A 22,111-nucleotide genomic window follows, 5' to 3' on the forward strand; every position below is an offset into this window, starting at 1 on the left:
AGGTTTAACCTTATAGTATATGGTAAATCTAAAGGAAAAAATCTACAGAAAATTGTATAGGGAGTCTGGGAGAAATGTTCAAGCAAAAGGTTAGTTGTAACCTTGGTGTATCAAAAGAGTATTAACATGGGAGTTAGTCATTCAACCATCCTGGTTAAACGGCCTTGTGTTGTAACACAGCATTTGTACCAGGTAGATGCTTGTGTATACGTACAACTGGTGAACCACACATTTAACCTTCTGGGTTGGGACACTCTTTCAAGAAATAGCAACCAGTAGGAGGAGAAAGCACATAACTGTGGTGGGTAGCAGTGATCCTGATTGATGGGGGGGCAGGAGCACTTCATATCCCTCATCTGATGGTTCAGTCTCCATATTGGAGCCTAAGGTGGCCCAGGCCTGGCCTAGGGACCTGGCCTGGACAGTCACGAGTGCAAGGGCTTGCGTATAGAAGTGTGGTAACTTTCTGTGGTGTGTGCCTATAAGGCGATGAAAGTCCAATAAACAGAGTATTATTAAAGATCAAGAAACAGGTGTTGATAGGGGGACAGCTGGTAGTTGGTGAAGAATATAGATCATGCTGGGTATCCCCATCCTGAAACACTAAAGGTTACCAAGACAGAGAGAAGATTATAGTGTCTGTTGGTGCCTGGCATAAAGAGATGAATGCCTTAGCCCTTGTACACACGGTCAGAGATTCCGACAACCAAATCTGTCGGATTTTGTCCGTCGGATTTTGTCCGAAACTGTTGTATACACACAATCGGGCAAAGTTGTCGGAAAATCCGACGTGATGACGTTATTTCGTTACGACAGGACTACGTTCAGGCTAGTATAGCTTTGGTGTAGGAATTTGATCTGAGCATGTGTGGCACTTTGCCCGATTGGAATTCTCTACACATGATCGGAGTATGTCCGATGGTAGCATTTTGTCGGAAAATTTTACCAAGAAATTGGAAAACTTGGTCCGTCGGATACTCCGACGGAAACAGTCCGATGTAGACCACACACAGTCGGAATATCCGACAAAACGGTCCGATCGGACACATTCCGTCGGAATCTCCGACCGTGTGTACAAGGGCTGAGGAACCAAAATGTGGAGAACTACTTTAATGGAGTGTGGTTTCTAATCTACCCAATAGGGAGTGAACTTCCCACCTCCCCAACCTACCTACTGAGACATTGCAAAGAGAGAGATGTTTTACGAGAAGTATTTTCCCACTTTTCCCCAACATTTTGGGTTCTCCCTGATGCTTGTTCTGATGTGATTTGGAGAGGTGGGAAGTTCACTCCCTATAGGGTAGATTAGAAACCACACTCCATTAAAGTAGTTCTCCACATTTTGGTTCCTTAGCCCTTGTACACAGTTAGATTACTAGTACTAGTTAGATTAAAACTTGAATAAAAGAGAAGGTCTAGGACAGGGAGAGTGTTCTAGCCTAGGGTACAGAAACCTTATCTTTTGGGAACTGGAACTGGAAGAATCTCACCACCTGTGGGTACAAACCTACTAAAATGGATTAACATGCGTGTGTACCTCTGTTTTCACACTAACTATATTTCACAAACATGATTAATACACCTCAAGGCATGTTATTTAAAGGAATTAAGTGTTTTTATTTTTTCATTGCAAGCATTTTAAAAAAATCAGTGGCATTTATAAAAAAAAATTTTTTGCATTGATATACGTTCCCCACAGCAGTGCCCAACCCATGCTTTTTTTTTACACCCCCATGTCTATTAGCCCCAGGGCTGGACTGGGACAAAAATTTGGCCCTGGACTTCATCCAGACCGGCCCACATTCATTTTGCAAATACGCAAAAAACAGTATATAAACTGTACGCAATTGCGCAAAAAAGCCCCTAGAGAGCCCCCTTTACATCAGGGTCCCCAGAGAGCCCCTCCTTACATCTGGGTCCCCAGAGAGCCCCCCACTTACATCAGGGTCCCCAGAGAGCCTCCCCTTACATCAGGGTCCCCAGAGAGCCTTCCCCTTACATCAGGGTCCCCAGAGAGCCCCTCTTACATCAGAGTCCCCAGAGATCATCCGCCTTACATCAGGGTCCCTAGAGAGCCAACCCCTTACATCCGGGCCCCCACAGAGCCCCCCCTTACATCCGGGTCCACAGGGAGCCTCCCCTTACATCAGGGTCCCCAGAGAGCCTTCCCCTTACATCAGGGTCCCCAGAGAGCCCCTCTTACATCAGAGTCCCCAGAGATCATCCGCCTTACATCAGGGTCCCTAGAGAGCCAACCCCTTACATCCGGGTCCACAGAGAGCCTCTCTCTTACATCAGGTTCCCCAGAGAGCTTCCGGCTTACATCAGGGTCCCCAGAGAGCCCCTCCTTACATCAGGGTCACCAGAAAGAGGGCAGGTAGTGGGCCGGGACCCTCTGGTTGGGGACTCCTGGACTGACTCTGGGCTATGGGCCCCAGATTCGGGGCTATAGCCCCAAAAGTCCCCCTCCCCCAGCAATGCCACTGGCTGTCACTGAAACCGGCCCACTGAGCCATCGGCCCACCGGGAAACTCCCTATAGTCCCTATGGCCAGTACATGCCTGATTAGCCCATAAAATGGGTATATGTAATTTAACAGACTCTGCTCCAATTGATTTCAGTGGGGTTCAGATTAGGCATGAGAACTTCTTTGAAGTTTGCTAAACAACGCTCAAATCAAACCCAGATTAGTTCTTGACCCTTCCTACTTCTGTCCCATTCCTGAACTTTGTCTAAAGCACTTTTGACCCTTATGCTCTGTGCAATAAAAATAAAACCACTTGTGGATAAGTACATATGTTGAACCACACGTTTAACCTTGTGGGTTGGGACACTCTTTCAAGAAATAGCGGCCAGTTGGAGGAGAACGTGGGTGACTGTGGTGGGTAGCGGTGGTCCTGGTTGGTGGGGAGACAAGTGCACTTCATATCCCTCAGTTCATAGTTCAGTCTCCATATTGGAGCCTGAGGTGGCCCAGGGATGGCCTAGGGACCTGGTATGTATAGTCACTAGAGCAAGACGTTAATAGAAGTATGGTATCTTTCTGTGGTGTGTACCTATAAGGCGATGAATGTCCAATAAACAGAGTATCATTAATGATCAAGAAACAGGCGTCAATGGAGGACATATGTAGCTGGTGAGGAATATAGTCATGTTTGGCATCCCCATCCTGAAACGCTAAAGGTTACCAAGACTAAGAGAGGAGATTATAGTTTCTGTTGGTCCCTAGCATGAAGCAGTTAATACCTTAGAAACCTTAGCGTGGAGAACTACTTTAGTGGCCTATGATTTCTAAACTGGACTTCCCACCTCCCCCAACCTACCCACTGAGACATTACAAAGCAAAAGATGGTTGAGGAGAAGTATTTCCCCACTGTTCCTAGATTTTGGGTTCTCCCTGATTCTTGTTCTGATGTGATTTATTTTATTTTTTTTATATTTTGCTTCCCGATACCTCTAATTAGAATACAACTGGGATAAAAAGGGAAGGTCTAGAGTAGGGAGGGTGTTCTCGCCTAGGGCACAGAAATCGTATCTTTGGGAACTGCAAAACATTTACTCATAGATAAGGGTTGGTGGAATATTGAAATATTGTGTTCTGAACTGTTTAAGCCGGTCTAACAACATTTCACAGGCAATAGTAATACACCTCAAGGCATGATATGTAACGGAATTGGGCGTTTTCGGAATTTCATTGCAAGCATTTAAATAAAATCAAACAAAACAAAATAACTGGAATTTTTACTTCTTTTTTTTTTTCCATTGGCACAAGTTTCCTAGAGCAGTGCCCAACCCATACTATTTTTTTACACCCTCGTGTCTATAAGTACATAAAATGGGTATTTGTATGTAGCGCACTACCCCCTTAGGAGCTGCTGAATTTTTTTATTTTACCTTATGCCAGCTTGTTCCGTTTCCGATCCTCCCATGCGATTCCATAAAAATAGCACTTCACAATCTGATCTTTTTAAATGGCTTTATTTGGGGCACATTTGTAGGGCAATAGAATGAAGCATATGAGATGCCCCACTGAATCCCATATTTGAAATGGAAAATGGAAATATCAAATTGTAGCTTTGTGTTCTGTGTTTTCTTCTGTGTTTCTGAATAGCTCCACTGGGTTTGCACTGCCTTTGCACTCTTCCAACAACAGTCCATGTTCTACTCACAGAAAGTTGTTCCCAGTATTCTTCTTCCGCTTAGTTGCTACTTCCTCCTGCGTTGCATAATGACTCTTCCCCAGGGAACCCGACCTTGGCCTCCTGGAATCACCTTCGGCCATCCGGCTCTGGGATCTCTGAACTCCTGGGCCTTCCACCCTCCTCCCTGGAGGTGCCGGGGTCTCTGAACCCCCGGGCCTCCGGTCCCGAACCTCTGGAACTTGAGTCACCAAAAGTAGTACAGGAACTACTTTTTGGGAATCGGTGCGGTGCCGCAAAGTTGGCATTGCACCGATTTGGATGGTGCCGTTTCTGGAAATAGGCTCTGATTTGACATGTCAACAAAAACCCATGCTTCTCTTTTAACAGATTCGGCTCCCGTTCATTTCAATGGGATTTAGGTTTGGCATCCAAACTTCATTGAAGTCCACTAAGCAATGCTCAAACCATGCTCAAAGATCTCATCATAGTAAATTACCGATATCTTATTTACTATTCTATGCCAAGAAAGAAATTCTTTGTAAGTGGTCGCCCCCTGATCCTCCAGCTCTGTCACCCTGGGAGGCCATGATTGATGCTTCGCTGCCCCTCTACAAATTGATGTACATCACTCGTGGTTGTCCCTGGAAATTTGACAAGCGGATAGGAGCGGATGAAAACAGACACGCAGTCCATTTTCATCTGATCTCCCCATAGAAAACAGTGGGGCTCTGACAGGTGCGTCCCCGCTCAGTGAGCAGAGCCAGCTCAGAGGGGGATCGCTTTGTTGATCTCCGCTGAGCAGGCGGAGTCCACCGAGCGGATCCGCCCCAAGTGAAAGGGTCCTAAAGTGTGGAGCTAATGGATTTTCTTTTTCATCTTTACTTGGAGGTTTTTTAATGTCTTTCAGGATTCTTATGCCACGTACACACGATCAGACTATCCGGCGGATTTAGTCTGGTGAACAAACCGCCGGACTGTCCGCCGGATTGTCCGAACGAGCAGACCTGCCCACACACGGGACAGCGGGCCGTGTGCCCCCTTCCCCAAAGCACCCCCTTATGTTGAGGGCACGCGGCCTGGTACGGCTCAGGAGGGGGGCGCTCGCTTGTCCCCACCCCCTTTCCTTACCGGCCGGGCTGCGTGCTCGGATAAGGGTCTGATATGGACCTAGGGGGGACCCCCACGCCCTTTTTTCGGTGTAGAGCTTCCCCTTTAACTCCATAGCAGGTGACGGGGCCAGCGACGCTTCCTTCGCTGGTCCCGGCTACCTGGAGCCACCTGGAGCGGACTTTTCTCCGGGCGGCAAAAGTCCGTTCATTTCAAAAGTACGGCAGACTAGCACACACACATGGCCATATTGTCCGCCGAAATGCGAGTCCGGCAGACATATTTGAGTGCAAAACTACTTTCCTTTCTTAGTCCACCGGTCTTTTGGGTAAAAAAAAGTCTGTCAGAGCCCACACACGGGCGGATTAGTCCGCCGGACTTTTCCACCGGATTGTTTGATCGTGTGTACGTGGCTTTAGTTGGATTTTGGTTTTCCCTATATATATATATATATTTTTTTTTACAGGGACATTCCACATTATGTATATTACTTTGCTCGTTGAGCAGTTAATAAATCTTTTACTAAAAAACAAACACAAGAGGGGACCTCCATCTAGGTGTAGTGATTTATTAAAAAAAGCATAAAAGACAATAACAATGCACTCACTAGATAAAAGCGGATCTAGGCTTGCCATAGACCCATATAGAGCTCCATAGGATCACGGTGAGGCTGCAGAGCTCAGCAGGCACGTGGCTAGTTGAAGCAGAGTTCTTGGTTGAAATAAAGCTGTCAGACTTCAGGCTGGAACATAAGCATCAGCTTCATAAGAATCCAACAAAAACACCAGGAAGGCCCATAGTGTCGGCGGTCAGTGAGCCATTGGAAAGAATCGGCAGATATCTGGACTATGACGTAAAATCTGTCGCTGGAATTAAGCTGTAATAAACACTGAAAAAAGATAACATTATGTAAAGGAGCAAGTATGCACACAGCTAAGTAAACAATGAAAACTGTATCAGCAAACAGAAAAGTAATGCCCCGTACACACGAGCGGACTTTTCGACATCCAAACTCCGACGGACCGAGTCCGTCAGACTATCCGATCGTGTGTGGGCTGCAACGGACTTTAGCTTCGCTAAAGTCTGACGGACTTTAGAAATGAAGCATGCTTTAAATTTTCCCGACGGAACTCCGCCGGACCCGGTCCCCTTCGAAAAGTTCGCTCGTGTGTGTGCTACTCCGACGGACTAAAACCGACGCTAGGGCAGCTATTGGCTACTGTCTATGAACTTCCTACGTCGAATCCCGTCGTACGTCATCACGTTCGACTCCGTCGGAGTTTGGTGTGATGGTGTGTGGCCAAGTCCGTTCGGTCGAAAAATCCGCCAGAACTCCGTCGGAACTCCAGCGGAACTCCGTCGGAGGTTTGTCAGACTTTATCCCTCTCGTGTGTACGGGGCATTAGAGCCTCGTGTCCGCTGGGAAAACTAGTCATGGTAGAATCAATGCAGCTGCCAAGAACCGGATGGGGAAATAGTTATAATGACACTTTATTCTTTCTAAACACAATGATCATCAGATCCTCCCCTCTGCCGAGTGAATAAAAAGCACCGCCGGTGGTGACAGTTTCCATTATGTGGTGTGCCGCTGCTCAGCTCTGACAGTTACCACATCCGCCACATTCTCCCAGTCTGAGATCTGAACTTTCTCCGTACAACATGTCCACCTTCTTCACCTTCCTAGCCTGTATCATCTGGATGGTCCCTGCAGTCTCTTCCTCACCTACAGGACACATGACAGGTAAGTGTCTGAACTCTGAATGATCATCCATACAGGGCTCGTGCATTAAGTTGATGAAGTCAGGGATCTCATTGCTGACCACTGAAAATGCCAATTGCCTGGCTGCCTTACTGATCTAGAGCAATCGTGCATTTATTAGAAAGTGAGAAAGTACTGAAGGCAGGGAGAGCCGGGACCCAGAGCTGAGATCTGGAAAGCTCCATATATTTTTCCATAGGATCATACTCAAAGCTTGTCATACACATTACAATCGGATTGAACAATTTCTCATTTATGGTGGCCACATGAGCTTTCAATTTTATTATCCAATCTAAATAATCTAATCTGCAAACTATCAAATAGCCATTGCTTCCCTTCCGATAGATTAGACTTGAATAAAATAAGAAAGGGTTTTTTTTGGGACTTTGAGTGAGGCACAAGACATTAGATCCTATTTGTTACCTTGTTTCATTTTGTTCATATATGCTATGCATTTGTTCCTGATGAGTGGCACATGGGCACAGGTCACGCTGCATTGGGCACAGGTGGGGCTGCACTGATAAGCACTGATAAAGTTGTTAATATTAATAGATAAATTATTTCTATTAGAAGAGATTGATCGGAAAATAAATCCATCATTTTTCAAACTGCCTATGACAACTATCAAGGCGTTTGTTACCCTCACATTTCATATTCCTGATATGTGGCTGCTGTACCATGTACTTATGTGATAAAGTATCCTGTTCTCTCTGTATTGTTTTCTTTGTGTGAAATCCCTGGTGTTCCTGCCAGACCAGTCCCTCTGCTTTTCTATTAAAAACTCACCACACTAGGCATGAGAACACAGCGTGATCAGTTCTCTAGATATGCTGGGAACTAAGTGTGCTCTCCTCTATGGACTTGTCCTGACGCGCCCCCCACCTTCCCTTCACAGCCTATCACTGGAAAGCTCTTATGCAGCTGAGAACAGAGGGAATATGTTTACTTACAAGAAAGGGGTAAAAAAGGTATTTATAATGTTTTTTTGTATATCTACAAAAATGTTTTGCCTTTCATTTCTATTTGAAACTGAATAGCTTGTTTTATATTTATGGGGGGGTGGGCACAAACAGTGCACCCACCCCCCCCCCCCCCCCCCAAAGTCAGTCAGATGACTCTACCGCACTCCCCCCAGGTCCGGTGGGGTCATCAGAAGCACCGGCACTTACCCCATCTAAGGCGGTCAGCGCTTCACCCGGGCAACGGGCGGCGGCTTTCCCTGCAAGCATTACACCGGTTTCCGTCTCCTCCCTCCTCCTCCTAGGCCAATTGGAATGCTTCTCCTTTTGGCCAAATGGGAAACGGGTCTCAGACCTGCTTCCTGATTGGCCGGGAGGAGAATCAGTGTGACAATATTCATGTGCTATTTTCACACAACCGGGTGGGATCAGGGCACAGTGCTCTGCGCCCTGATCCCAACCTTTTTTGAAGCCTATTAGAGCCTCTGGCTCTAATCATGTGCTTCAAAAAAAAAAAACCCTGATTGGAATCCATGCGTCCGGCACCCCATATGTAGATTAGGGGGCCGGACGCATGGATAGGGGGGTTGAGTCCCTGCGCCCCTAATAGATAGGCTGTCACTGATCAGATGGGTCCTTGTACTACATGAGTGATAGCAGATTTATAGGAGATTGTACGCTCAGATTGTATGGTCACCTTCACAGAGGTGCCTCTGTGTTACATCTTATGTCTCCCAGTACAGATTTATTTTTATATAAATAATTGAATCAATTTAACAGTGTTGAAAAAATATGTGTGTATGGTTATCAGTTATACAGTATACGCAGGGAAGTGGTGACGAGAAAACAGGTATATTTGCTCATTACATATCCAAGATTGGTTAAATGATGCCAAAGTGCTGTATATGTGCTGCAATAGAAACACACAGCCCCATAGCCTGGGATGGGAAGGTGCTCCCCTCCTCCAAGTTAACAGACTTGCTCCAGACTGCACTGTCCACTGTTCACTTTTTCGGCAAAGTTCAGGGAAGCAGCACCAGACAGGAGCCAGCAGCATTGGAAGTTGTAAACTGCAAGTTCTGGGGTAGGAATTTTAACAAATAGTTTACAGAGAACTGTTTTATTTTATTGTGCTCAGTTTGTTAAACTGAAAAAACACTGAGGGTTTAATACTTTAAATTCACCGTCGCCTATTTAAGTGACTCTTTCACAACAGAAAACACGGCCGTCACAGTACGCTGCTTATTGTTTTCTTTTGGGCAGGGAAAGATCTATGTATTTGCCTAGGAACAAAGATGAATCACCCTACACTGTATAGTTACCTGAACATGACACCTGTAGGCAGGTGCCTACTTAATGTCACTGTTTTGTTGTCTTTGTGCCTGTGTAAATCATTTTTGTATTGTGTTACTTTAAATATTCTGGCGGATTGCTGCAGGGCTCGTGTGGCGTGTGATATATTTCCCCTGCAGGTCTGTCGCTTCCTCTGCGAAAGGCATAAATGCAGGAGAGCTGACCTCCTGAAAGAGTCTGGTACGGAAAGTAGACCTGGGAGGACTTATACCAATATGTAGTGCTTTGTTTTCTTGCAACCCCTTCAATGGGTCCACCTCTGGGATCCCCGTTTTCATAGGCTATTTTCCATCTCATGCACCTTTGCCAATGTAACTGCTAAGGACAGTGTACAACTTCAACAGAACTGCCATTCTACCTCATCCAAATCCTAAAACTGTAGCACCCTTGTCCTAAACAGGGCTGTTGGTAAATTTAGTTGTGCTAGGTAGTCACAGGCCTGGCCGATATGTAGTTCTCCTAAGCGTGGGTTTATTTGTGATTCCTCCCTTTGTCAATAGGTGGCACTGTTACCTTTGGTATTAGTATAATGAATTACAGTGAATTAAGGTTATCAGTGAGTATACTTTTCTTAGCCAATAAGCAGGAGTTTCTTTGGCCACTGAGACTGCTGGGTAAAGGTATTTATTCGGCAAAAGTCAGGTTCTTTCCACCCGGCTGCAGCCTGGGTGGGTGTGTGTGGAGCAGCAGCCAAGGTGTAGACCGGAAGCCTGAGACCTAACCATGTGTAATGGGGCTCGAGCTGAGGGGAGCCTGATTGTTGCCAGGAGGCAATAGAGAAGTTGCCAGATGGTCAACCACTCTTGTTGCTGGAGGCAGGTGTAAGAGGGATGGAGTTCTGAAAGAGTACCAGAGGAGACTCTTCATCAGACGGGGACAGGGAAGTAGCTGGAAAATCTTCAGGATAGAACTCATCCAAGAAGTACAGTGGGTAGCTATGAGTAAAGCTTGAAGAAGTACAGCAGGTAGCTGTGAGATAAGCTTGAGGGATCCAGCAGGTAGCTGTGAGTCCAAGGAATCCAGTGGGTAGCTGTGAGCCGAACTTGAGGATCTACAGTGGGATACTATGAGTGAAGTGTTGCTATAGGAGACAGCAGTTGCTACAAGATACAGATTGCTGCATTCAGCTTAAAGTCCCTTATTCTGCATTGCTGTCTGTCTAATTCTATTTTTGTCCAATGAGTCTGCCAAGTTTTCTATTGCATTTGCTTAAGGGTGTCCTGTGCCTTACCCCTCTCTCCTACATTTCCTGTTAAGAGAAATAAAACTCTCTTTGTTCATATTTAAAAGTGACTGGCACCCAATCTTTCCACCTTGCACTGCACCCACCATGCCTAGTAACCAGCACTTTAAGGAGGAATGTGAGCCTTTCTGGCCTCTGGGGGTCACCACTAGACCCTTGGAGGTTGGGGAGGTTGCTACACAACTAATTTGTATGCAAATATCCATACACATGTAGCACTTTCTACCTTAGGTGGGGGCTGTAGAGCAGGTAAATTTAAGCAGGCCTAGCTGGAAGCTTGATCTGTGGGGCTGGGAGTGGCCTAGAGTAGACAGGTGACTCACCGGCAGCATTCACTTCTTGGTTACCTCCCTCTGGCCTCTCGAAGATTCTAGAAGCACAGGAGGGGAAGAGAGGTGGAGTTGTCTGAGGTGTTTCAGGGAGCCCTGATCAATCCCCAGTTAGGATTGGCAGGGGGCAGGCTTCCTTGAAATACCCAGGGTCAGCCCAGCTGGGGGAGTTGTTCAGGTAGAAAAATTGGAGATGGAGTGTTAGGCTGTTGGGGCATTGGAGGGAGCCCCCCCGGCTGGGGGTGACCTTGGGCCAGTGGCTCAGAGCTGTGAAGGAACCCCACACAACCCAAGGGGTGTCCTAAACAGGAGCAGAAGAGGACAGCGGGGAACACTGCTGGGAAAGTCTCCAGGAGGGATCCATTAGTTGTCAGTGAGTGACAGGCACAGTAGGGAGAGCTGGGAGAGGCATGCAGGAGAGGACTGGGAGGCTGTCTGAGATGGATGTAGAGCCAACGGGAGAGACTGTGAGGTTACTGGCATTGAAGTCGGGCTGCTGCAGTCAGGAGGGCTGTCAGGGTGTGCAAAGGGCTGACTGGGATCAGTAGTCCACCAAAGAGGGCAGCTAGCACTAGAGCTTTCTTTTGCTACACCATAGGGGCCCGTGGTCCCTGTCTATAATAAGACATCCTGTTAAGGCCTGGCTAAACCAGAATAATGCCCTGTACACACGGTCTGGAATTCGTTGAAATTCATTTGAAAATCGTTTGTAGAGAATTTCGATCGGGCTCAGATCAAATTACTAGACCTAAGCTATTGGCTACTAGCCTTAACGTAGTCCCGTCATAACGAACGAACATCATCACGTTCCGAACGATCGGATTTTCCGACAACTTTGTCCGACCGTGTGTATGCAACACCAGTTTAGGACAAAATCCGTCAGAAAAAATCTGACGGATTTTGTGGTCGGAATGTCTGACCGTGTGTACAAGGCATTAGGCCTAACCATGTGCTAGTTGTACCTGAAGAACTGAGCTAGAGGGAGAAGGAGAGATAGTCTGCAGCAAGTTTTGTGCAGGAGGAGAGTATCTGAATTGTCCCAAGTAGGGATGAGCTTCGTGTTCGAGTCGAACGCATGTTCGACTCGAACATCGGCCGTTCGTGCGTTCGCCGAATTCCGAACGTTTGGGCCGTTCGCGGCAAAATTCGTGTGGCCCACAATGCACTGCGATGGCGCAATGCATTGCTGTCTCACGATTGGCCAAGCATGCACTGTGACCCCGCATGCTTGGCCAATCGCAGCGCCAGTAGCGGGAAGAGCAATGGTTGGTCACAGGCATCCTGCCTGTGGCCAATCATAGCTCAGACAGTGTAGTGCACGCCCCACACTATATAAAGCTGCCTTTCAGGCGGCCTCGTGTAGTGTTTGTTAGCATCTGAAGCAGTGGGTGTTCTGTGTACCTTCAACACAGTTACACACCAATCGTTTTTGGCTGATTTACTATTTTGCTCTTGTGTAGTGGTTACTGTCTGTGCCCTGACCGCAGTATACACCACTATATTCACCTCACCTATATAGCTAGTGATCTAGCTTTAATAATAGAGCTTGCAGTCAGTAGTGTTAGTGCGTGCTGTCTGCGTGCTCTGTACCCAGTACATACCACTATATACACCTACATAGCTGTTCTCTATTTGAGCCCGATTGTCATTTGCTGGAGTTATTGGAAGTTGTGTGTGCCTCCAGCACAGCACAGTATACAGCTGTATATACCCCTTTAACTCTGCTGTTTTCTTGTTATTGTCTGCGTGCCCTGACCGCAGTATACACCGTGATATTCACCTCACCTATATAGCTAGTGGTCCATCTTTAACAATAGAGCTTGCAGTCAGCAGTGTCACTCAGGAGATAGTGCGTGCTGTGTGCCTGCTCTGTACCCAGTACATACCGCTATTATCCACCTACATAGCTGTTCTCTATTTGGGCCCGATTGACATCTGCTGGAGTTATTGGAAGTTGTGTGTGCCTCCAGCACAGCACAGTATACAGCTGTATATACCCCTTTAACTCTGCTGTTTTCTTGTTATTGTCTGCGTGCCCTGACCGCAGTATACACCGTGATATTCACCTCACCTATATAGCTAGTGGTCCATCTTTAACAATAGAGCTTGCAGTCAGCAGTGTCACTCAGGAGATAGTGCGTGCTGTGTGCCTGCTCTGTACCCAGTACATACCGCTATTATCCACCTACATAGCTGTTCTGTATTTGGGCCCGATTGGCATCTGCTGGAGTTATTGGAAGTTGTGTGTGCTTCCAGCACAGCACAGTATACATCTGTATATACCCCTTTAACTTCTATAAAAAAGGCATCTGCAGGAGTTAGTGGGTGTTGTGTGCCTCCAGCACAATATAAACTACCCAACTACTGTTTTACCCAACTCCCTTCAGGCCATTACCATGTCTGGAAGGCCAGCAAGGAGAGGCAGACAGGCGCGAGCCGATAAAAGAGGGCAAGCAGGCTCTGTGTCTAGAGACAACAGTGCTGGTCGGGGACGCGGTGCATTGTCATCAGCACGTGGCCATGGGACATGCTTGTCCTTCTTTTCTGCAGCTGGACATGTTGAACCGCAACATGCCAACGACTTGGTAGAGTGGATGACCAAGCCCTCTTCATCCTCCTCATCCTCTCTCACCCAGTCTCAAGGTAGTAGAAAAGCAGCTGCCAACACATCGTCGTCCCTCCTCTCAATGTCATCATCAGTGACTCCTTCCCTAGACCCACCACGTCCTCCTGAGGAGTCTCCTGAACTCTTTGAGCACAGTGTTGGGTACATGCTCCAGGAGGATGCCCAGTGTTTGGTGGGCTCTGATGATGACACTCAGCTAGAGGAAGGCAGTAGCGTGAGCACAGAGAGAGGGGATGCTCAAGAAGGACAGCAATCTGGCAGTAATGTTCCACAAGCTGCAGCATACTGCCAGGTTTGCTACAGCGATGAAGAGGGAGGGGATGATGAGGGCACTGACTCCACGTGGGTGCCTGGAAGGAGGGAGGAGGAGGAGGAGGAGGAGGAGGAGGAGGAGGCACATGTCCAACGAGGCAGGATGCCCTCCGGGGGCCAGCTTAGGGGCAGCACACCGACTGAATCACACCGCAGAGCTCCGCCTGCGCAGAGCGCTTCCTCTGCGCAGAGCGCTTCCTCTGCGCGTTATTCTAAAAGTTCTTTGGTGTGGGCCTTTTTTGAGACGAGTGCATCAGATCGCACCGCTGCTATTTGCAACATATGTCTCAAGCGTATCTCACGTGGCCAAAACATCAGCCGCTTGGGCACCACATGCTTGACCAGACATATGTTGACCTGCCATGCAGCTCGTTGGCAAGCATACCTCAAAGACCCACACCAAAGAACAAAGCGGACCTCTCCTTGCTCCTCATCAGCTGGCATCTCCAACCCCACTAGACCTTCAGTCCTCTCTGAAACCTGCTCTGAGAGGAATGAAGGTGTAGAATTAGGTGTGTCACAGCCAAGTGCTTCCGGGAACTCTGCTAGTGGTACATCCACGTCCGATTATAGCAGACAAATGTCCCTGCCCAGGCTGCTGGACCGGCGGAAGAAATTTACTCCCAGCCATCCACATGCCCAGCGGTTGAATGCTAGCTTGGCTAAATTGCTAGCACTTCAACTGCTGCCTTTTCAGTTGGTAGATTCGGCCCCCTTCCGTGAGTTTGTACAATGTGCGGTTCCTCAGTGGCAGGTCCCCAAACGCCACTTTTTCTCACGGAAGGCAATTCCGGCTCTCTACCGGCATGTGGAAGGCAATGTCCTTGCCTCGCTGGACAGGGCGGTCAGCGGTAAGGTGCATATTACCGCTGACTCATGGTCCAGCAGGCATGGACAGGGACGTTACCTGTCTTTCACGGCCCATTGGGTCACTCTTCTGGCTGCTGGGAAGGATGCAGGACAAGGTGCAGTAGTATTGGAGGTTGTTCTGCCACCACGCCTCCAAAATGCTACTATTGGTTGTGACACACCTCTCTCCTCCACCCCCTCCTCTTCTTCTTCCTCCACGGCCTCTTCCAGTGCTCTGTCCTCAGAACCAGCGGTGCTCCGTAGGCGTTGCAGGGGCTACGCAAGTACGCAGGCAAAACGATGCCATGCCGTGCTTGCGCTGGTTTGTTTGGGGGACAGGAGCCACACTGGGGCGGATGTTTTGTCAGCTCTGCAGGGGCAGGCCGAGAGGTGGTTGACGCCACGCCAGCTTAAGCCAGGAATGGTGGTTTGCGACAATGGCACCAACCTCCTCTCCGCCCTCCGACAGGGACAACTGACCCATGTGCCCTGTGTTGCTCACGTCCTTAACCTGGTGGTGCAGCGGTTCTTGGGCAGGTACCCCGGCTTACAGGATGTCCTGAAACAGGCCAGGAGAGTCTGTGTGCATTTCCGCCGATCATTTAATGCCTGTGCTCGGCTGGCTGAGCTCCAAAAGGAGTTGAACCTGCCCAAGAACCGCCTTATATGTGACATGCCCACCAGATGGAACTCAACATTGGCCATGCTGCAGCGGCTGCACACGCAGCAGAGGGCCATCAATGAGTACCTGTGCGACTACGGCACCAGGACAGGGTCAGGAGAGCTTGGTTTTTTCTCACCACGCCAGTGGGGCATGATCAGGGATGCATGCACTGTCCTGTCACCGTTTGAGGAGGCCACAAGGATGGTGAGCAGTGACAGTGCATGCATCAGTGACACTATACCTCTTGTCCACCTCTTGGAGCATACGCTGCGTGGAATAATGGACAGGGCACTTGAGGCAGAACAGAGGCAGGAAGAGGAGGACTTCCTTGCCTCTCAAGGCCCCCTTTATCCAGACAGTGTTCCTGCTGTGCCACCCATCACACAGGAAGAGGGTGAGGAGGAGGAAGAGGAGGAGGAGGATGATTGTGTCAGCATGGAGGTGGAGGCTGGCACTCAGCATCAGCAGCAGCAGTCTTATAGGGATGATTTACAGTCCCAAGAAACACGTGGACTTGTACGTGGCTGGGAGGAGGTAGCTGCGGATCATGTTGTCCTTAGTGACCCAGAGGACTCCGGACCGAATGCCTCAGCTAACCTACGCTGCATGGCCTCCCTGATCCTGCAAAGCCTGCGGAAGGATCCTCGTATTCTTCGGATCAAGGAGAGGGACCATTACTGGCTGGCCACTCTCCTTGATCCACGGTACAAGGGTAAGGTTGCCGACCTTATCTTGCCATCGCAGAGGGAGCAGAGGATGAGACATCTCCGGGAGGCCTTGCAGAAAGCTCTGTGCAACGCGTTCCCAGAGACTGGGAGGTCACAAACTCCTGGTCCTGGACAACGTGTTGCTGAGGCATCAGTCAGAAGGAGCGGTGGAGAAGGTGGCCGTCTGACTGATGCGTTCAGACAATTTTTTAGTCCGCAGCCCCAAGGTATGATTGGTTCCAGCACCCATCGCCAGCGTCTAATTTACATGGTGCAGGAATACCTAGGGGCAAGGTCAGACTTGGACACCTTTCCCACTGAAAATCCTCTGGCTTACTGGGTCTTGAGGATGGATCACTGGCCAGAGCTTGCACAGTATGCAATTGAGCTCCTGGCCTGTCCTGCATCCAGCGTTCTTTCGGAACGCACCTTCAGTGCTGCTGGTGGCTTCGTTACCGATCACAGGGTGCGCCTGTCCACCGAATCAGTTGATCGACTGACCTTCATCAAGATGAATCAGTCTTGGCTCACCCACAGCTACCAAGCACCTGAAGCTGATGTAACCGAATAATTTTTTTTGAAATACCACATCCCTTCAAGACTGCCTATGCTGATGCTGAGTGACTGTCCTGTTATGTTGATTGTCTATCCTCTTCCTCCTCCGCTGATATGTTGGAAGAACATTTTTGGTTCTGGGTGATGCCAGCAGCCCAATTTTTCTGCCCCTGTTTAACAGGGGTGTTTAAGTACAATTTTTGATGCAATGCTTTGCAGCAGGGCTAATTCCTGCAAAAAAACTAGAGTGTATGGCAGAGGTTGCAGTGTGATGGCACCAGTGCCTAAGGCCCAATTTTTCTGCCCCTGTTTAACAGGGGCGTTTAAGTACAATTTTTGATGCAATGCTTTGCAGCAGGGCTAATTCCTGCAATAAAACTAGAGTGTATGGCAGAGGTTGCAGTGTGATGGCACCAGTGCCTAAGGCCCAATTTTTCTGCCCCTGTTTAACAGGGGCGTTTAAGTACAATTTTTGATGCAATGCTTTGCAGCAGGGCTAATTCCTGCAATAAAACTAGAGTGTATGGCAGAGGTTGCAGTGTGATGGCACCAGTGCCTAAGGCCCAATTTTTCTGCCCCTGTTTAACAGGGGCGTTTAAGTACAATTTTTGATGCAATGCTTTGCAGCAGGGCTAATTCCTGCAATAAAACTAGAGTGTATGGCAGAGGTTGCAGTGTGATGGCACCAGTGCCTAAGGCCCAATTTTTCTGCCCCTGTTTAACAGGGACATGTAATTACAATTCTTGATATAATATTTCACAGGAGGGCCCCTTCCTGTGCCCACCCAGAGTAACTGTGAGGACTTATAGTGTTGTGGCACCAGCACCACAACCACCAAAGGTAAATTTTTCTACCACTGTTCAACAATGGCATGTAATTACAATTCTTGATATAATCGTTCACAGCAGGGCGCTCCAGCGGCCACCAAGAGTCACTTTGAGGGCTTACAATGTTGTTGCAAAACCAACACCTTGTTCCGCCATTTCTGCAGAGCATATAGGGCAGGCCCCTACTTTCAAACATCCAATTTACAAACATCTCCTACTTGCAAACGGAAGGAGACAACAGCAAGTGAGATGAAAAAAGATGGACGACAAAACAAATTATACAGGGGTGATAACCCTTCCCTATGTTTTCCAAAAAGCTTAAAGATATTTTTTTTGACTGGAGCTACACTTTAAAAATGTACCGCTTGAAAATGACAAACAGATTCAACTTAACACAACAAACCTACACAGTCCCTGTCTTGTTTGCACCGCCTGTATACTGCTGTTCTGAGTATATAGGGCCTGGGGGCCACACGCATTTCCTTTTTTTAATATGGGTACGGGGTTCCCCTTAATATGCGTACAAGACCCAAATAGGCTGGTAATGGGCAGGGAGGGCTACCCATGCCATTTTTCTCAATGATTTTCAACCATATTACAGGAACCAGATATAACATTAAAACCGCAAGCAGTTTTAAATGGTGTTATTTCCGTTTAATGTCATTTTGTGCAGGGACTGTTCTAAACACGGGAAACACGTGGCACTTCACAGGCATACTATAGACACCCCGCAGGCACCATATTTAAAGGAATATTTCACTTTTTTTTTTTCACTTTAATCGTCATTAAAATCAGTGCTCCCGCCAAAACGGTAGTTTTTAAAACTTTTTTTTGCAGTGACCCATGTCCCCTGAGGCAGGAGGCAGATCGCCAAACCCTTTTTAGCACACTATCTTGCATATTAGCCGTTAAAATTAGCACTTTCCAATTCGAACGTTCGAGTCCCATAGACTTCAATGGGGTTCTAACGTTCGTGCCGAACGCGGGGGTCGTTCGCAAGTTCTGGTGCGAACCGAACCGGGGGGTGTTCGGCTCATCCCTAGTCCCAAGTTATGCAAGAATCTTTTCAGGGCATCCCATAAATTCTTCAACCTCATCCAAGTTCTAATCCCTCAAAAAAAATACAAAAACAAAGCTGATGAACTTGTTCATTGTCTTGGAGTGACTGGAGGTGAATGCCCGGCTGGGCAAAGTGACAGGTGGGCCTTCGGGGGCACCGCTACACACATCTGTTTAGAATGTTGTATAACGTATTTGTGACCCTTAAGCCTTAAGCTGGATGCACACTATATAACTTTTGTTGTTCGATTTCCTTTGTATATACCTTCAACTATGTGTAGTGCTAGGGCCTGCCTGATTGCATACAAATTGAAAGTGTTTAGGTTTGACCTTATAGTATATGGTAAATCTAAAGGAAAAAATCTACAGAAAATTGTATAGTGAGTCTGGGAGAAATGTTCAAGCAAAAGGTTAGGTGTAACCTTGGTGTATCAAAATAGTATTAATGTAGGAGTTAGTCATTCAATCATCCTGGTTAAACGGCCTTGTGTTGTAGCATAACATTTGTACCAGGTAGACGCCTGTGTATATGTACAACTGGTGAACCACACGTTTAACCTTCTGGGTTGGGACACTCTTTCAAGAAATAGCAACCAGTAGTAGGAGAAAGCACATAACTGTGGTGGGTAGCAGTGATCCTGATTGATGGGGGGGACAGGAGCACTTCATATCCCTCATCTGATGGTTCAGTCTCCATATTGGAGCCTGAGGTGGCCCAGGGCTGGCCTAGGGACCTGGCCTGGACAGTCACGAGTGCAAGGCCTTGCGTATAGAAGTGTGGTAACTTTCTGTGGTGTGTGCCTATAAGGCGATGAAAGTCCAATAAACAGAGTATTATTAATGATCAAGAAACAGGTGTTGATGATGGGGACAGCTGGTAGTTGGTGAAGAATATAGATAATGTTTGGTATCCCCATCCTGAAACACTAAAGGTTACCAAGACAGAGAGAAGACAGAGAGAAGGTTATAGTGTCTGTTGGTGCCTGGCATAAAGAGATGAATGCCTTAGCCCTTGTACACACGGTCGGAGATTCCGACAACCAAATCCGTCGGATTTTGTCCGACGGATTTTGTCCGAAACTGTTGTATACACACGGTCGGACAAAGTTGTCGGAAAATCTGACGTGATGAAGTTATTTCGTTATGACGGGACTACGTTCAGGCTAGTAGCCAATAGCTTTGGTGTAGGAATTTGATCTGAGCGCTTTGTCCGATCGGAATTCTCTACACATGATTGGAGTATGTCAGATCGGAGCATTTTGTTGGAAAATTTTACCAACAAGTTGGAAAACTTGGTCCGTCGGATACTCCGACAGTCCGATGGAGACCACACACAGTCGGAATATCCAACAAAACGGTCCGATCGGACACATTCCGTCGGAATCTCCGACCGTGTGTACAAGGGCTAAGGAACCAAAATGTGGAGAACTACTTTAATGGAGTGTGGTTTCTAATCTACCCAATAGGGAGTGAACTTCCCACCTCCCCAACCTACCTACTGAGACATTGCAAAGAGAGAGATGGTTTACGAGAAGTATTTTCCCACTTTTCCCCAACATTTTGGGTTCTCCCTGATGCTTGTTCTGATGTGATTTGGGTTTTTGCTTCCAGACACCTCTAGTTAGATTAAAACTCGAATAAAAGAGAAGGTCTAGGACAGGGAGAGTGTTCTAGCCTGGGGTACAGAAACCTTATCTTTTGGTAACTGCAAATTATTTATTCATACATAAGGGTTTCTGAAATATTGTGTTAAGAATGTCTGGAAGAATCTCACCACCTGTTAAGCTGGGTACAAACCTACTAAAATGGATTAACATGCGTGTGTACCTCTGTTTTCACAGAAGCCGGTCTAACTATATTTCACAAACATGAATAATACACCTCAAGGCATGTTATTTAAAGGAATTGAGTGTTTTTATTTTTTCATTGCAAGCATTTTAAAAAAATCAGTGGCATTTATACATTTTTTTTTTTTGCATTGATATACGTTCCCCACAGCGGTGCCCAACCCATGCTATTTTTTTACACCCCCATGTCTATTAGCCCATAAAATGGTTATATGTAATTTAACAGATTTGGCTCCAATTGATTTCAGTGGGGTTCAAATTAGGCATGAGAACTTCTTTGAAGTTTCCCTAAACAACGCTCAAATCAAACCCAGGTTAGTTCTTGACCCTTCCTACTTCTGCCCCATTCCTGACCTCTGTCTAAAGCACTTTTGACCCTTATACTCTGTGCAATAAAAATAAAACCACTTGTGGATAAGTACATATGTTGAACCACACATTTAACCTTGTGGGTTGGGACACTCTTTCAAGAAATAGCTGCCAGTTGATAGAATCGACTCAAACTCATTACATTTATGAATCAATTCTAGCTCTTCGGGCTCACAAAAAAGAACATACTCATAAAATATGGCAGCCATGGTAAAATGGGCTAGTCCCCAAAACATTGCACGAGTTCTTTGTTCCTAGAAAACTTGAATTAAAACATTACTTACCCCGCTCTAATATTTTAATCTTTGTTTTGTATCTATTAAATGACAGGTTACTATTACTGTCCCGAACACAGTTTAGCACCCATAGGGGTGTTCGGGAATATATTTAGGTTCATCTTTGAATTACTTGAATTGGCAGTATATAAATATATGAAGATAATATTTATATTACTTTTGTGTTTTGTCTCCACAATGGATGTATTAATAACCTCCCGATCGTTGTCTTTATTATCCCTATTATAATTGAAATAATTAATATGGTTTTCTTTATATTATATTTTTTATTATTTTTGGATACTATTATCTATGTATCTAAATACTGTAACTGATCTGTTATTTAGTCATAATTTCTGTCATTTGTCTTGATAAAAATTTAAACTTTAATAAAAACTATTGATTAAAAAAAAAAAAAAGAAATAGCGGCCAGTTGGAGGAGAACGTGTGTGACTGTGGTGGGTAGCGGTGGTCCTGGTTGGTGGGGACACAAGTGCTCTTCACATCCCTCAGTTCATGGTTCAGTCTCCATATTGGAGCCTGAGGTGGCCCAGGGATGGCCTAGGGACCTGGTCTGGATAGTCACTAGAGCAAGACCTTGCGTTAATAGAAGTGTGGTATCTTTCTGTGGTGTACCTATAAGGCGATGAATGTCCAATAAACAGAGTATCATTAATGATCAAGAAACAGGCGTCAATGGAGGACATATGTAGCTGGTGAGGAATATAGTCATGTTTGGCATCCCCATCCTGAAACGCTAAAGGTTACCAAGACTTAGCCCCTGTACACACGGTCGGAGATTTTGACAACCAAATCCATTGGATTTTGCCTGTCGGATCTTGTCCGAAACTGTTGCATACACACGGTCGGACAAAGTTGTTGGAAAATCCGATCATTCAGAACGTGATGACGTAATTTTGTTACGATGGGACTACGTTCAGGCTAGTAGCCAATAGCTTTGATGTAGGAATTTGATCTGAGCATGCGTGGCACTTGGTCCGATCAAAATTCTCTACACATGATCGGACTATGTCCTATCGGAGCAGTTGGTCGGAAAATATTTCCAGCATGTTGGAAAATTTGGTCCGTCGGATATTCTGATGGAAACAGTCCGATGCATACCACACA

At 46.8% G+C, this 22,111-nt stretch overlaps 1 protein-coding gene across 1 annotated transcript in view; it reads left to right on the plus strand.

The window, feature by feature from the left end:
• Positions 1-6,833: 6,833 nt before the first annotated feature.
• Positions 6,834-22,111, plus strand: part of LOC143975616 (uncharacterized) — a 57,179-nt gene continuing 41,901 nt past the window's right edge. Inside the window, exon 1 of the mRNA XM_077478094.1 lies at positions 6,834-6,990. Coding sequence (XP_077334220.1) covers positions 6,909-6,990 — 82 coding nt within the window. The 5' untranslated portion in view covers positions 6,834-6,908. The remainder of the gene's footprint in view (positions 6,991-22,111) is intronic.

Source organism: Lithobates pipiens, unplaced genomic scaffold, assembly GCF_037356315.1.
Source record: "Lithobates pipiens isolate NorthernLeopardFrog02 unplaced genomic scaffold, aLitPip1_a1.2 Scaffold_13, whole genome shotgun sequence".
Taxonomy (NCBI): domain Eukaryota; kingdom Metazoa; phylum Chordata; class Amphibia; order Anura; family Ranidae; genus Lithobates; species Lithobates pipiens.